Raw genomic sequence first — 17,090 nt, forward strand, 5'->3', positions numbered from 1 at the left:
TTGTCTTTGCACTAGGATGATGTCGGCGTAAATGTGCAGTCATATTCGTTGTGTTCCCACTAGTGCTTTCAGGTTAATCTTGTTGAAATGACCTTAACACCACAACATGGCAAATCTCCGTTAACGAGCTACCGCCGATCGCCCCGTGCATGGGGCTAGACGGCCAACACGTTAACGAGCTAACTGCGCTAACACACTAGTTCACACCCATGTAATTGAGCATTGCGTGGCACATCCAACATACTGTTTTACTTTAGTCCATGACTCGCTTACCTTCAGGGTCATACGTCACATGAAAACCAAAATAATTCCAAACGCCAGATCTGAATGAGAGTGGGGGAGGTCCATGTTAAAAGGAGAGCTTAACTTCTGTCTCGCTAGCTTGCCCTGCTCTCTTCCTTCTGACTATGCTGTCTGTGTGGAGCGCTCAGTGGATCTGCGCTCGACAGTGCAGCCTAGGCGGAGTAGTCGAACGCAGATTCACTGAGCGCTCCACACAGACAGCATCGTCAGAAGGAAAGTTGATAAAATAAATTACAAATGTTGTATTGTTCGATACATACGCATACCGAACCGAAAGCACTGTATCGAACGGTTCAATATCGATACGAATATCGTTGCACCCCTAGTATTTGTATGAGGTAAACAGAGCCTTGTTTTAATGTCGTACAGGAAAAGCCAAACCAAAGGCGCCTCTCGGGATAATGGAATTGGAAGATGAAGTGCAATCCATGCTCCTGTACTTAGGACTTCGGTTGGGTGATGCTAAGGATGGCTGTAAATGTGAGGCGGTGAAATGTAACCCAACGCCACAAGCAGTAGATCTCATACTCACCTCCTATCCCAGGGCGAAAATTTCTGGCATAGCCCTTCATTAAATCATCCAGATTAGGTAACCAGGATATTTCAATGTCTGTACCTACATAGTCCCCGACGTCACTCAGCATGGCCCTAAAGAAAACAAACACAGCAGCCTTCAGTGGTTGTCCTGTCACACGTCCACAGGAAAAGCCTGGCAGAACTTCAGATAGAGTTAGTAGCATACGTAAAAGTATCTCAAAATTTGACACAATAACCACTTTTTCAAACATAAATAAGATTCATTATTTAAATCGTTAATTTTTCCTATTACGGAGTTCCACAGGATTCTGTGCTAGGACCAAGTCTATTTGGATTACACTTGATTCCCTTAGGCAGTATTATAAGAAGGCATAGTATACATTTTCATTGCTATGCAGATGATACCCAGGTTTGTCGATCCATGAAGCTAGATGGCACACACCAATTAGCTAAGCTTCTCTTCATTGGCTGCCTGTTAAATCCATAATTAAATTTAAAACCCTTCTTCTCACTTACCAGGTCTTAAATAATCAATCTCCATCTTTTCTTAAAGACCTCATGATACCATATCATCCCAAAAGAGCACTTCACTCTCAGACTGCAGACGTACTTGGATATTTCAAAGTAGAATGGGAGGCTTTCAGGCCCCTCTTCTGTAGAGCCAGCTCCCAGGTTGGATTCAGGAGAGACACACCATCTCTACTTTTAAGATTAGGCTTAATACTTTCCATCTTAAAAAAAGCATATAGTTAGAGCTGGATCAGAAGACCCTGACCAACCCTTAGTTACGCTGCAATAGGCCTATACTGCTGAGGGTTTCCCACGAGGCACAGAATATTTCTTCCTTACTCACCTTTTTTCTTTCGCTATGTATTTATACACCACCTTGCAAATAATCATTATTTATTATTAATCTCTGACCATCTTCCAAAGCGTGTTGTTTGGTCATGGCAGATCGCTGATCCTCGCTAAGCCTGGTTCTTCCTGTTAAGAGGGAGTTTTTCCTTCCCACTGTCACTAAGGCGTCATCTGATTGTTGGGGTTGGCTCTCTGTTATTTTGGGTATTTACCTTAGAATATCAAACGCCTTGAGGTGACTGTTGTTATAAAATTAATTGAAGTGAATTTCATTTGATTAAAGTAATTTAGACTCAGGTCACACTTATATCAGTGTTGGCAACAGAGAACCTTAGGGATCTTTGTGTCTAGTGAAGTGTACCCACACTTGACTATGCTGTGGAAAAATCTCGAGCAACCTTTCATCTCTTTAAAGTTTGTCAGAAAAACGTAACATAGGTGCACTTAAAATGTACACGGAAATATAGTATATAAGGTAAAAATTGAATTTGTGCGATTCTAATGCTTGAAAATTAATACTTGGTATGACCACTTTTATTCTTCAACACAGGCTTGGACAGGCTTTCTCATAATTTCTTTAGCTAGTATTCAGGAATAGTTCTCCAGGCTTCCTGAAGGGCGTTCTGAGCTCTTCTTTATATGTTGGCTGCCATTATCGTGGAAGTCTTTGTCAATCAGATCCTTCCAGATGGTACTGGTGGTGGATCCCTAACACCACTGGTTGAAATGGAACCTTAGCCCACAATACAGTTTCCACCATGTTAGGTTTTTGCTAGATTTTTTCCTGTTTGAATTTCAGATAGTGGTATTCTTTTTTTTTTTTTTTTTTTGGCCTGTCCCGTTTGGCTCTTTTGCCATCAGAATTGTTGTCTAAAGGCAAAAAAAGATGCCCAACGGATTTACTTTACCAAACTGACCATCCCAGCCTTGCCGTAATGGTCCATTTGATTCACCTTTTATTGTTTATTTTATTTTCACTTACTGAATACGGGACAGACTTGACTGGGGGAAAGAAGGGGAGAAAGAAAGAGGGAAAGAGAAACAGCTGAGAAGAGGGACGGGGGAGAAGGGCAAAAGACAAAAACCAACAGAACGGGCAGAGAAAAAAAAATGCATATATCAATCACCTGGGTCACCTGCTGAGAAAGAAAAAAGAAAGCAAGCAGAAGAGAACAAGAGTAATAGAATAAACAACATCACAATGATATATGGGAATATGACAGTAAATACTAAATGTTAAACATTATTGTGCAGCACATAAGATCAACAGAACACAGTGTGCTTTGAGGTAGGAGCCAAAAAGGGTGTAGTTTGTGGGTGTGATCACCCGTGTGTACACCTGTGAGCATGGACGCGCTTGTTTTTTTAAAAGGTTCCTTCATGTAATAATCTGCTAGAGGGTGTGGGGGGGCCACAGCCCCGTCCTCCAGGGCTTGAAGCAGGTGTGGAGGAGATCAAAACTCCAGACATCCAGAGGCCCCCAGAACACAAGAGACCAAGGAAGACCAACAGAGGGGCAGCTGTGCCACTGTCCCGGAAAGAGCTGAGGAGAGTCCCAGATGAGGGCTCACTCAGCAGCCGCGGAGCAGAAGCCAGGGGGAGTTGCAGTGACGCGCCCGTGAGCTCCGCCGGCAGCCAGCTGCGCCTGAGTGACCGAGCCCCAGGCCGAGAGGCCGGGGGCACCCCACCTCCGAAGTGGCCCGAGCGAGCCCCAGGCTCCAGGCCCCGATAAGCGGCCGCCAAGGAGTGAGCCGGTGTGTACCTGGACGCCCATCCCCGGACACAAAGAACCACCAACGCACCGATGTCTGAGGGGGTCCGCCACTGGCAGGGGAAGTGGTGGTAGGGGGAGATAGGCCTCCAAACCTTGGAGGGCCTGAGATGTCCCCAGAGAGGTGGCGCCTGACACCCAACCTGACATATAGACACAGACATACAGGCACACACAGATACAAACATCCATTCCCACCCTCATGCTCTCATATGCACTTACTCCACACTCAACCAACGTGGAGACAGACATAAAGAGACGTTGTACACACGATCACACTCCCCAAGCGTACTCTACAAACTGGGTCTAGGTGCCCCCGCCCCTGGAGGGGGGAACTGCACCCAGACCCAGGTGGTGTTTCCCTTTTCCCTGCGGTGGGGGGAGGCAGACCGCCCCGACTCCGCAGCAGCAGGAAGGCTCCACACTCCAGACCGCAGTCGGACGGCCAACTCCTCCTCCTAGCCCCCCTGCTCCAGCAGGTCGCAGAGAACGGGGGTGAGAGAAGACTCCAAACCTCCCTCCACCCGCTCATTGTAATGTTGATGCATGTGTGTTCTAAGGTGCATTTAAAACCCAGGAGGGCATGGAGCTACCTGCCAGAGAGCAGCAGGTAAGCGCATGGTCCCTCCTGCTAGCCCTCAATGTCTACGTGTATTTAAAATTGAGAGGTGGGCAAAGATGCCAGGGGTGGTGTGTACACCCTGATGGTACTTTGGACTCCGTGTATCGTGCCCACCCCCAAGATCCTATATGTATGTGTAATGAGAGTGTGAGTAATGTGAATGTCTAAGTTGTGGGATAAAATTGAGGCAGAGGCAGCCAGAAGGGGACAGAGGGGGGGGTAGCCTCCTCTGCACCCTGGTGACATACCCCTACTCCAAGGCCCTGCATGTGTGGGTGGTTGTGGTGGAGCGGGAAGAGGGAGGCAGCTGGAGATGGGGAGGGAAGGAAGGGAGGGGCAAGTGACCCCTCCCTGGGGCCAGCTCCCCCGCTGACCCCAGTAGGCACCCCCATACTCCGCGACCCGCCAGGGAAAGGGGGCCCAGGCCCATCCAGACCGGGCCCAGTGCAGCAGCGCCGCCCGGCCCCACAGAGCCCGGGACAGTCCACCCAACCCCACCACAGAGAAAACTGCACCCACCCCACCATCCACTCATCTTCCAGACTACATAAGACAATAAACACCCAGGCTGAGATCTTCCTCCACCTCTCCTGTATCTCCCCCTCCTGCAGAGGGAGCTCCTGAGGAGAGGAAAGCTCCTGCAAGATGTGACAATCTCCCCCACCAGTTGAAGAGCCCCCCAGGTGGCTCGACGCACCGGCGGCACCCTGCTCCAGGGCTGGGCCCCCATGCACCCACCCGCCCACAACCCCGGCAACACACCAACCAGGACCCAAGCCCCCGAGGCCCGGTCCGGGTCCCAGCCCAGAGACGGACCGCCCCCAGAACCTCACGCCCATCCCGGACCCACCCAGGCTACCAGGTCAGTAACCCACGTCCGTCAGCACAGACCCTCCCCTAGCCCCGCTGCACGCAGCCGCGAGGAAACAGTCACCGGAGAGCCAACAGAGCCCCTAACCGGACATGACCGCTACCCCGGGTTGAGCCCCCCAAGGAAGATGCCTCCGGGGAACCCCCCGACGCCCTAAGCCTGTCCCTACCCCCACACCAATCACAACAGTGAAGGCGGGACCAAACTATGACCCCCCACCCCCACTAGGTGATGGAGCTGATCAAAGGAGCCCAGAGCAATTGATCTGATGTGGTGGCAGAGGCTGTATCAAGACTAATGTAATCTAATAGATAATTTCTATATTGGTTAGAATTAAGATTATTTTTATTTTTCCAGTTCATGAGGACTGTTTTCTTGGCTATGCATAGGGCAGTGAAAACCATATGGGCGATATTCTTTTCTGAAGTGACATTATCTAAGCTGCCCAACAAACACACTAAGGGGGAAGTTGGAATGTTACATTTCAGACACTTCGATAAGTCTTCACATATCTCGCGCCAAAACTTCTGAACTGGTGGACAGAACCAAAGAGCGTGGATATAATTGTCCGGTGAATTGGTTTGGCAGTGTGAGCAGTTGTTGGTAGACGTAAAGCCCATCTTGAACATCCGATGACCTGTATAGTGTACTCTATGTAATATTTTGTATTGAATTAATTGAAGACTGGGATTTCTAATTAGATGAAAGGTTTTTAAGCAAGTCTGAGACCAGAAGTTTAGGTCTAAGTTAACTGATAAATCCGCTTCCCATTTTGCAATAGGAAGTGATATTGATTCATCTGTTTTAGAAAGCATTCTGTATATTTTGGATAGTAATTTGGGGGGTTTAAGAGTAAGAAATTGAACCACACTTGGTGGTGTTTGTAGTTCAACTTGACCCGGTTTAAATTTCTTTTTTACTATGGATTTAATTTGTTGATATTCTAAAAATCTTTTCTTGTTGATCCCATATTGTGTAACTAGTCCGTCAAATGAAATAAATTCTGTTCCTTCTAGTATATGTTCTAAATATTTGATTCCTTTATCACTCCAATCTGAAAAGTTTATCATATTATTGTTTTGTAATATGTCAGGGTTGTTCCAGATAGGTGTACGTTTGCATGGGATTAATGAAGACGCTGTCAATTTTAGAAACTCCCACCATGCTGTCAGAGAAGAGCTGATGTTGATGCTTTTAAAGCATTCATGTCGTTGGATGTTTGAGCTGATAAATGGTAGGTCTGAGATCTCTAGATTATTGCAGAGTGCTTGTTCTACATCTAGCCAAGGTTCATCTAAGAGGGTGTGTTTTAGCCATCCTGAGATAAACTGAAGCCTGTTGGCTAAGAAGTAGTGCTGAAAGTTAGGCAGTTCTAGTCCTCCTTTATCCTTGGTCTTTTGTAGTGTTTTTAAGCTTATACGTGGGGGTTTATTTTTCCAAAGGAATTTGGACATACATGAATCTAGAGATCTGAACCAATCTTGTGGCGGTTTAGTTGGGATCAGATAGTGGTATTCTACTGTATATAGATTTTAGACGTGCAACTTCTTCTTTTATCCTTCACTTGTCTAGTTGTCTAGTAAATTTTTAACAACACACTGCACTCTATGCTGAAATATGCCAGGTTTTCATGTAATAGCTCTTTGGGAATCAGCTTTTTAGTGCAAAAATGCAACTTCGTGCCTTTTGAACTGTGTTAGTTTATCAAAAAACTGGGAGCAAATTATATATTTTGTATAATCCTGACACGCTACTAGCAAGAAAATTGCCTCTTTGCTAAATTTTATGCTCGAATGATTCATAGGTGAGTTTTAAGTGGCTTAACAAAAAATAAGAAAGTTCCTCTGAAAATGCTCAGGTCAAGAACTGGACTGAAAATGAGTCAGAAAGCAGACAGTGCAAAAGAAAAAAAAAGGATCAGAAGACCTTCAGACTGAAGAAGAAGCCTGAAGAATTGTTGCTCAAGACCAGTTTAAAAATGACTAGAAAGTCTGGCTCTTTGACAGCAAATTATAAAGAAGTGAGGCATGATTCAAGAATTCTGCACAGTATTGTAAATGTCTAATTGTATCTGTGATCTATTGCCACTGTGATCTTTGTGTTTCTTTGTGCAACTCTGTGTGTGCCTGTAATATGTGAGAGACTTTCCCTTGACATTCATACAAAGGCTCCTTGAGGAGGAGCCCTCTCTTCTGAATTGACGACAATATAAAATGATGAAAGCCCCCCTGTTATGGCAAAACATAGATCAAATGTCACTCTCATAAACAATTATGCTGAGCAACTCATACAGAGCACGAGATTTATGTCCAGTCATAATCAGCAGTTCAGTTTTGTGTTTGTAAATGTCACCAGGTCCATCACAGCAGAAGTGACCAGGTCGTGCATCCAGACATGAAGCTGAAATGTTCAGAATCTGTCAGATTAATGGAAGGAATTCATGTTAGCCGTTGACTATCCTGTAATCGAGGCCGGCCAGTATACAATTTGTAGTACCAGTACCTATATGGGGTGATTTATAAGCCAATATTCCAATATATAGCCCAATATTTTTTATTCTTTCAGACACACAAACCACAAATGCTCTTTTTCTGACGTTGTATTACTCAGTTATTTGTATTTTATAACAAATAAAACGTGTGTGTTTTTTAATATCTTGCTGCATTTTGTATAAGTTGATACTCAAGTTTTAAAAAAACAAGCAAAACTAAAGCTATTCTGTTATACCTGTATGCAAAAAATACACTGCACCCAAAATATTTCATAGATGAGCAATACTGATCAATCTAATAAACTTAAATCCTGAACATCCTCCCTATTCTGGTATTTTAAAGAGTACAACCTAACTAATAGGGTTGCCAACTCCCAGCCAAAACAAAAGGGGAACCACACCCCACCCTCCACCTAATAATGCTTAATTAACGTAATCGACTTTAATTTAATGCACGTGTTAAAAAAAATTTTTAAATGCACAGAAATCAATTATTTTTCTACAATAATTAGATTCAACATCTTTCTTCAACAGAACTGCAGACTGCACAGATGGTATCTTCCCAAAGGAAAAAGTACTATAGCTTACTAGGGTATATATTAGACTTAATAGTTACTATATACAATAACGTATTTCTATACATTTTACATCAGATGAATACTTTGGTTGTAAGATTCAGATAATTATTTATTACAAGCTAGACATGAGAATAAGAAAGAAAAGTATTTCTTTGTGACCCCCTTTCCCTGTTAATGCCCTACCTGCCCCCCTGGCTAAACCTTGCTAGGCCCGCCCCTGCACAGTTACCATTCTAACAACAGCTTATCAAGCTTAAAGGTGCTGCTGTTGTGTCTCCACTGGTTTCCTCTTTCTGGTGCAAAGTGGGCCAAAAACAAACAAGAGAGACGGGAGTCACGACAGAAAAGCCGATCAGCTGATCATTGATCAGTTTCATGATTGAAGTAGCAGCAGGAGAGGGAGAGAGAGAGGCAGTCGCTCCATATACAGTATCGGTTGGTAAGCTTAACGTGGGAATGCTTTAGAAACATTCAGAGATTAACTTACAAACTTGCTTTACTTCTCTGGGATAACTTTCTCGGAGATGAAATGCTGGTTTGGTAGCGAGGCTCTAAATGCTCAACCAGACCGCCGACTGGTCTCGCACATCACATCCGCTCTATCACGTGATGCATACTCCTCCGACGTGCTAAGGTTATGAGCTGAGTTATGCCATGTCGCACGTTTTGTGAGGTGCTTTTGTGACATTTAATGGATATTATTACATTTTTTATTTCTCTCCGATATCTAATCCAGTAATTTAGGTCAGCATCGCACCGATACCGATATGTGATATCGGTGATATCCATCTCTACTTTTCAACTGTATAAAATTGGAGGGAAAATATTTGATGTAACAAAAGGTCCCCAAAAAAAGAGCAACGTGAGCTCAAATTGTTAATCGTTTGCAGATGTTTACACATTTACATGACATAGAGTAACAGGGTAATAGTCAAGCCCCAGCAGCTACCACCAGCTAAAAACAGAAATAGTTCTCTTTTTAGCTGACTAAAGCAAACAATAGGGAAACAAAGAGGAAAAAGAGAGAAGGAAAAGGCTAAGGGAGTTGAAAATGAAGTCATCCATACCGGCTACACCTTCTACTTTTAATTTAGTGCTTTTATAAAAGACTGATGCTGCTTTAAATACAGTGTTTATTTATGAAAATGAAGGAACCTTCACTTTAATTATCATTTTTAGTCCTATAACTTGTCAGCATGTGCTTTTGAAAAAGATGGAGCGCAAAAACACGACTTTTATTAATAACATGTTTTCCAAAACTCTCTTGCATCCTTGAATTATTCATCGCTGATTTAGGAAATCACATTTTCTCAAGATTCAAACATTAAGAAAAAAACGTGTGCGTGCAATTATTTGGTCATTCATTTTCACCCAAAGCAACTCGTCCTTTGTTTGTTTGTTTTGTTTCCTCTTTGCATGAAAATGATTAAATCCTGAATGTCAAAGATGCTGAATGTCAGCGCAAAATTACATCTCTCAGGGGTGTCCTTTCAAAAAGTTTTTTTTTTAAAAAGTCTGTGCTTGTTTCAGCATTCAAAAGCCACGCTGATTAAAGCCTGGCTGACATATTTTTCCTCAGTCGTGTTTCCACAGCGTGCTTTTGTCCACAAGGAGTCTGACAGCAGATCCAAATCTAACAGCGTAGCCTCAGATTCCACACAGCGCATAATAAACAAAATGCTGCGCCTCACTCCACAAACCTCCAAATCGCTGTATTTCACTGAAAATAGGCTCTCATTACACTGTGGACTTTTATTCTGAACAACATACCTTTGTGCATGCATTGTTTTGCATTCAATTCAAACTGCCCCCATGCACTGCCACCTCTGTGTATGTGCCAGGAGCGGAATAACAGCAACATTTAAAGCTATTGTCTGTTTTAAGGATCCGGAAATCACTTAGTGCTGCCTGAGGGCAGAAAGGTAACACTGTGAGCAGCAACAGCAGGAGCCTCTGTGAAGGATTTCACAAACGTAGCACAGCTGAGATACCACCAGGTGGCAGTTTTGTATTCTGAAACACTCATACACAGATCCATACACATAGATTTAGAGGGGAGTTTAAAAATGAGAAGTCCATGTTGAAAAGAGGCATGGCTTGTTAGACATCACCATGAAAAAGACACATGGAGATGAATCAAATGTTAGAAGCAAAGCTATCGTGCAAAATTGAAGGTGCTGACTGTTTTTGCTACAAACAAATACGATTTTTCTGACATCCAAAGGCCGGCGGTGGGGGTATCGACAGGGAAATGGACCGCATGGGGGGTTTGTGGAAGGTGTTCAGATCGTTCGACAATGAAAAGCCGCGAGCTGACCTTTGAAATCGGGCTGACATTTGAAGAAAGTCGACGTGCCCGAGAGCACAGCATTATGCCATACGGAAACTATTCACCAAAATGTAACGGCTGGTTAACTGAATATGAAATAAAATAAATAAACATTTCTGCCATGCCATTAACATTTTCTCGGTGGATCTGTTTTGCAGAGGCAGATGTATTTTTAGTCTGGCAATCACTGTCATGACTAAAAAAATGGGAGCACTGAGTGAATTAATTAATCACTAAGTGACTCCTGGATTTCTGCGCTAATTGGGAGTTTCTAAATCTGGAAATAAAGAGCGTTTCTTTCAAGTCATTTGTTAACACACCAAGGTCAAACAGACCTCTGTCTGGAGAGGAGGAGAAAGCGGGTGGAAATGTATATCACACAAATCCTATAGTAGAACTCTATTTATTGCAATTTAACACTCATTTTACAGTTGTTAACTGTTTTAGGATTTAAAGATTTAAGGCCCTGGTGCCTTTATTCTCTGCAGTTCCCACACAGCTGTGAATATTTAGTGTGAAGGAGTTGTATGTAATAACTAAGACTCTTTTCTGTCATGGTGTGGTTGTTGCACAGCATCTTTTTTTAATTTTTCTCCCTCTTTATATGATGGGGGCTGCTCGTGTGCAGCGCTGCTTCGATTTACTCTAAAACACATGCGAAGAAATGTTAATCCAAGGGTCCAAAATCCCGACTAAAAGCTTTTATCGACTCAATTAATCTGGCTTTACTGACTTTCACATATACATATATAATTTTTCACATTTGCCACAGATTATTGCTTTTATTGCAAGCTGTTCTCTTAACACCAAATGTTCTCCTTCTCTACAAACATATCAGTTTGATTAAGGAGGAAAAAACAACTTCACTTCTTCTCCAAAGAAAAATCAAATGTATTCTGTTGAAAGACGCACCGGTCTGAACATTTGATTGCTTTCTTGGATTTACGAAACATTTGCGCCTCTTCATTTTCCCACCCCTCCATCCATGACAAGCAGTTGAGAGGGTGTGCATTTGCAGACGCTCCTAATCCTTCTATATTTCGCTTTCATTAAACGTCTCTGCCGTCTGTTTGTGAGCTAACATTAAACAGTTGGGGAGAAAAACAAAGAGAAGCGGCTTCACTCAAATTTATGGTGTCTTTTTGTGTATGCAAAGCACAGCACACACCAACAACCCTAATCAGTATCGTATAATCGCTCAAATCGATACCTGGACTACCTATCAGCGCCCTGATCTAACTGTTTCTATTAGTTCTGTGGTGAAATGAATCAAACTGGGATAAATATTAAATAAAACATGAATAAATAGATAGTTAAATCACTGAACAGCTGCTTCACATTTATAGGTGTGGGTTTCTAACGGTGTTCGCACTGCATTAGCAGTCATAATTAAGGGTCTGTGCTGCGCTGCCATGCGGCAAACAGATGTTTTATTGACCAGATTTGCACTCAAATAATGTTTGTCAGTCTTAATCGCATTCCAGAGTGCTCCATTTCCTTCTGCACATCCATTTTTTTTAATACAAGTATCAATAGATAATGTAGAGTACATTCAAAAGAAAGAGTCCCAAATTTAAAAACAAACTTCTTTTTTTTCTTGTTAAAAGTATTCAAGTTTCTCCCAACATTTGTGTTTTTAAACATTAAAGTTTCTAATGTCTAAGAATATATATTTTTATACTAATAATAATTTGTGTTAGCGAGTGTGGCATTGTTTATTTATTTGCTTATCACTGTGAGCATTTTGAAAGCTTAAAAATTATTCTATCATTAAAACTATTTCTTCATTATGATGGTAAAAAGCAACATTTATCCCCATTAGACAGAGTTGGGCTTGGTGGGGCGGATTGTTGTGATAACTGGGGGTTAAATTAGGGTTTGGCAGGTGGAGGAAACACTGATATCAGGTGTAGTCATGCATCACGGGGAAAAGAATTAATTATAAGTCACAAAGCCGTCTTTCTGCAAGGCTGTGATTGGCTGACCTGTGCACCAGTGTCACTGCTTTTTGTGGAATTAGCCAACTGAAGCTTACAAGATGTAAACAGTTGTTTCGTGAGCTATATGTGCTAAAGTGCCTGCTATGTTCATGCAACCTTTGAATAAAACAAAATAAAATTAGTATACTTGACAAAAAACATAATTCAGCAACACGTCGTGTATAGATCGTTCCTTTAACCCTCAACGATTAGGTAATGCATGGACAAATTACTGCTTTATCTTTCACTTTATCTCTTTCCTGTATGATGGTCTAGAACTGAAGTTTATCCAAGCTAAAAAAAAAAGCGAAAGGAATAGAAAAAGAAGAAAAAGATAATTTATGGTAGACTAAATTTATGTCTGAAACAAAAAAAAGATAAGTTGCTGTTTCTAAATCTGTGAGCCTTGCACCCTTTCCATTTCTTCTCACTGATACCAAGACATGTGTTGCTCTCCTCCCTCTGCAGGAAGCTCAAAGGTCAGCTGCAAGACAGCTGGGAGGGATTCGATGTCTTGCTCAAGGGCACTTCATATGTATGAATCCTGATACTCTAGTTACATAATGGTGTCTCTAAACACAGGGCTTCAGTCTCTGCCTCTCATAAAAATAAAATAAAAAAACTGTGATGGAGTCTGTGGGATGATCATGCTGTACAGTGCTGCTGTTAGAGAGGTCCTTATCTGAACGGAAAATGCTGCAGGACTCGCGTTCAGGTCAGTGAATATCCTGCGCTATTTTAAAGAGCCCGAAGACCCAGAACATCTCCAAACTCGGATAGTTTGTCACGGACTAGCTTTCGTCACACATCACGTTGCCGACACATCACACCTCCGCTGGATAAAATAAAGCAAATCATTTTGACATTTGCTTTGAATATAATGATCATAGAAGGAACTGCAGGAAATGCACAGGAAATTCTGTTACGCACTGGTTTCCAAAGCACTCACATTACAGTTTGAGTGTAACCAGTGCAAAATACCCAACGCAGAACTGCTGTATCACAGCCTTGTCCATTCTCATGGGGATTAGATACTGCTGGTATTTATCATTAGGTTAATTTCATTGCGTTTAACATACTTATCAAAGTGACATGCAAACTGCTAAATAAATTCATGTATAATTATCTAGAAATTAATGAAATCAGCAAAACTCTCCTAAACTGTTTCCTTTTCCCATTTACGTGTGATATGTCAACATAAATTGAGTAGGCGGCTTCTAGCTGAGGCGCTGAGGTGTGCCTGCATCACCCTGTAGCCAGCTCACAGTCAGGCTTCGGAGCCAGCTCATGCAGCCGGGGGAACATGATCAAAACACAGCGTTACTGGAAAATGTAGTCTCCGGACGGTGGGGGGATTTATCCGCTGAGTCAGTCTCTCATGCGGATTAGTCAGGACAAGGGCTTCACCTGAGTGCAGGTTTAAGGACAAGTGTGACAAGCCAGAAAAGATGATAAAATGTGGAGTTTAAATCCTCCTGCATGAAGCAGGGGCAGCCACCTGCTCCTAAACTACACGTCCGCATGAAAACAAAGGTGGGGAGTGACCTCCTGTGCATGTCCTTCTGAAAAGGTAAATAATGACACTAAAATTCTCTTCCCGGGTGTGCTCTAAGCTAAACTGCTCGACTAGCAGTTAAAATAAAATATGATTAGCTGCATCGTGGGGCCAGGTTGACCTGCAGCAAGGCCCCGAGAATAGGATGGACCCGCACTCCTTACAATCTGTGCATTTTAGTCCATAAATGCCACAATTGGGCTCTTAAAGAGTGCTTTAGACTCAGCTTTGCTCTGTCAGTAATCCAACACTTTTCCCCGGGGGGTTAGTCAGCCTGCAGGTGAGTCTCTTGTTCTATTTGTGTTCAGTTTTTAATGCATTTCGTTTACAACAAAGGCCCTATTTAAAGGAGGCCTTATATACTTAATAGACTGGAGCTCAGGAGGTAGAACAGGTCATCTGCTAATCACAAAGTTGTTGGTTTGATCCCTGGCTGCTCCAGTCTGGATGCCAAAGTACCCTCAGGCAAGATACCAAAACCCAAGTTTCTCTCTGATGCGTTCAGAGTGTGAATGTTAGACAGAAAAGCATTCAGATATAGAAAAAAGTGCATGGGTATGAATGAGTGAACAATGTGTGTTGTGTAAATCACTTTAAGTGCTTAAGTATAGTAGAAAAGCACTGCATGAAAACCAATCCATTTACCATTTGCTCATAACTTGGAGTTTACTAAAATGGCTTTGTATTTACAACTCAAACTAATCCTTACATCAGATCCTTATCATCCATTTTAACTCACTTCCCACTCTCTTTAAGCTAACTTTTATACAATTGGCTAGGTTTGAACAGCATGTCAGCGGGTCTTCTGCGCTCACAGCCAGCCACACTGTATTAAGGATATCCCTCTATGAGGACATTAAACTCTGAGAAGTAGAAAATCTGAGAAGTATCAAGCCTAAACTTTGAGTTCACAGGGATTATGTGTGCATTACTTCATTATTTAATATGAGAATCCACCACAATTACCAGTATAAATAAGAGAGGAGAAAATGTAATGCATAATAGGACTGCTTAAATCTCTTTTGGTCCTCATTTCTTTCAAAGATTAGCTTTGCTGGACTTAATCAGTATTTTTTTTCTCCCCCGCACTCTTATTGTCACATTTCTTGGTCTTTGAGATATCGCTGTTGTAGCGCACAATCTGTGAATCTCCTTTCAACCTCCAGTCAGCTGGTGATAACCACACACCGACATGCATGAAAGTATTATGTGTAATCTGGCTGTGCAGCCACCTGTGTCGGTATGTTCAGCTATCTTTAGTAGCACCTGCGTGTCACGGGAGTCGGGTCTGGTTAGAGTTTTGATTTATGTTCCTGTCTTTGTGACCAGATAGCAGCCTCGCTGTTGACTTATCTCCTGCAATCAGAGCTGAATGAAGTCTAATTATAATAACACTGCAGACTCGACACTTTATATAGCTGCTGCGTCACAATAAAGTCTTACAACTGGTAAACCACTGGAAGTCAGGTTAATCATGTATATGGATTTTTTTTTTTGTCAGTGTCAGTTCTGAAATAATGACCTAGCTGACCTTTCAAGGTTTCGTTTCTTTTTAAAAACATGATCTTTGGCCCTTGTGATAGAAATCCACTGTGGACTGTGACAGCAGCAAGAACACAGGTGGAATTAATGACTAGACATACATATAACAGAGCCACCATTATTATATTAGTCACACCTTTGCTGGTACAAAAAAGACTAAAACACATTAATCCTTTTTCATAGTGACAAAAGCTAATGAAAAGGCTTAGCCTGTGTTTGAATCAACTCAACCAGTGTAGTGCGGTAAATTAACTCCCTGCCATCTTGTATGAATGTCAGTTCTGTACAGTTCCCTTAATGTTTCCCACACTGGAAGAAAGCAATGCATCGCCCATTATGACAGGTTCACTGCATTTTGCTAACAAGCCCGATCCAATAAAAAATCAAAAATCTGCAATTTGTAGACATGAAAATTTAAACTGTCATGCAACACTTGCAGAAAATTATACAGTCGATCATTTGCAATATTCGTGCACTGAGGCAGAGGTGAATGAGGTGGGGATTAGCGTTAGTCGCTTTCTTAACTCACTCTGTATTCCAGGTGTCGTGCCAAAAAGTGACTCCTGATGTTTCGGTGTGGTTTTTATGTCTAATATATTTGCTTGTATTGGTACATATCTGTATACAACATGACTGACAAAATGAGTTAAATATAAAATAAAGAAGGAAAGAAAAAAATGAGCTGTTTCGCAGGTATCTTTGTGACTGTGTGTTATTCCAGCGCTTTTTGGTGCCTTAAAGTACGTTTATAGAACTGAAGTGTTGTGTTTCTTCCTATTTCTGCTGCCCTCTTTGTCAAATCTCTCTTGAAAACAACACTTTTAATATCAGTGACACTTTCACCTGCAGAAATAAAAAATGTGTAAAAAAGACATGTCACTTTAGTAAAGTGCAGCTTCTACATTGTGACAGCAATGTTCTCCCTGGCTTAAAGTGACTTGATATTATTAATGAGAGATATGTGTGAGAGAGTACAGGCCAACAACTTATTTGCAATGGTTTAAATACTACCAGGCACTTTTTGTGAAATACCCGAAGACCTAAATCTTTAAAAACAAGTTGTACATTATAGTTTTACTTTTCTAAAACGACTAAGATCATCCCTGAAAAGATTAAGCATGATAGATTTTTAAAAGCATTTACTGGGCAGTACTTTCAGGGATGGATTAACACATATCTGGCACTCTATTTAACAGTTACCATTTCAAGACAATTTTTATCTCGGGCTACTGATGACCAAAGGATGATGCTTTTCTCTACTACGCAATAGCATGTTTTCTAGCCCACTCCTCTGTTACAGACATTATACAGTCCATTTAGATGCAGATTGTACTCTGTAAAGTGAAGGGTAAGTGACACTTCAGCTGTAAAGAAAAAACTGTGAGGCGCAACTTAGCTAAGCAACTTTTGTGAAATGGATAAACGAGGAGCTAAAAAAAGAGAATCAGGGTGATTCTGTGCAGAGCAGGAGCGAGGAAAGAAAGCGGCGTGCAGGTTTCCTCTGCAAAGTGTGTGTGTGTGTGTGTGTGTGTGTGTGTGTGTGTGTGTGTGTGTGTGTGTGTGTGTGTGTGTGTGTGTGTGTGTGAGAGAGAGAGAGAGAAAGAGAGAGAGATGACACATAATGAGGTGCAAGAAAAAGCCTACACTCTGCATT

General features: G+C 42.0%; 1 protein-coding gene across 4 annotated transcripts in view; it reads right to left on the reverse strand.

Moving 5' to 3' along the window:
* The window catches only part of gabrd (gamma-aminobutyric acid type A receptor subunit delta), a 28,346-nt gene that overhangs the window by 9,591 nt on the left and 1,665 nt on the right, over positions 1–17,090 (reverse strand). The window contains exon 2 of one of the 4 annotated variants that reach the window (XM_082517992.1): positions 920–951. In XM_082517992.1, coding sequence (XP_082374118.1) covers positions 920–951 — 32 coding nt within the window. Of the gene's footprint in view, positions 1–273; positions 653–835; positions 952–17,090 lie in introns of those variants that run through there. The other 3 variants (XM_082517991.1, XM_082517993.1, XM_082517994.1) reach the window with 3 other exon arrangements.

This window comes from Aulonocara stuartgranti, assembly GCF_965226115.1.
Source record: "Aulonocara stuartgranti genome assembly, chromosome: 20".
Classification (NCBI taxonomy): Eukaryota; Metazoa; Chordata; class Actinopteri; order Cichliformes; family Cichlidae; genus Aulonocara; species Aulonocara stuartgranti.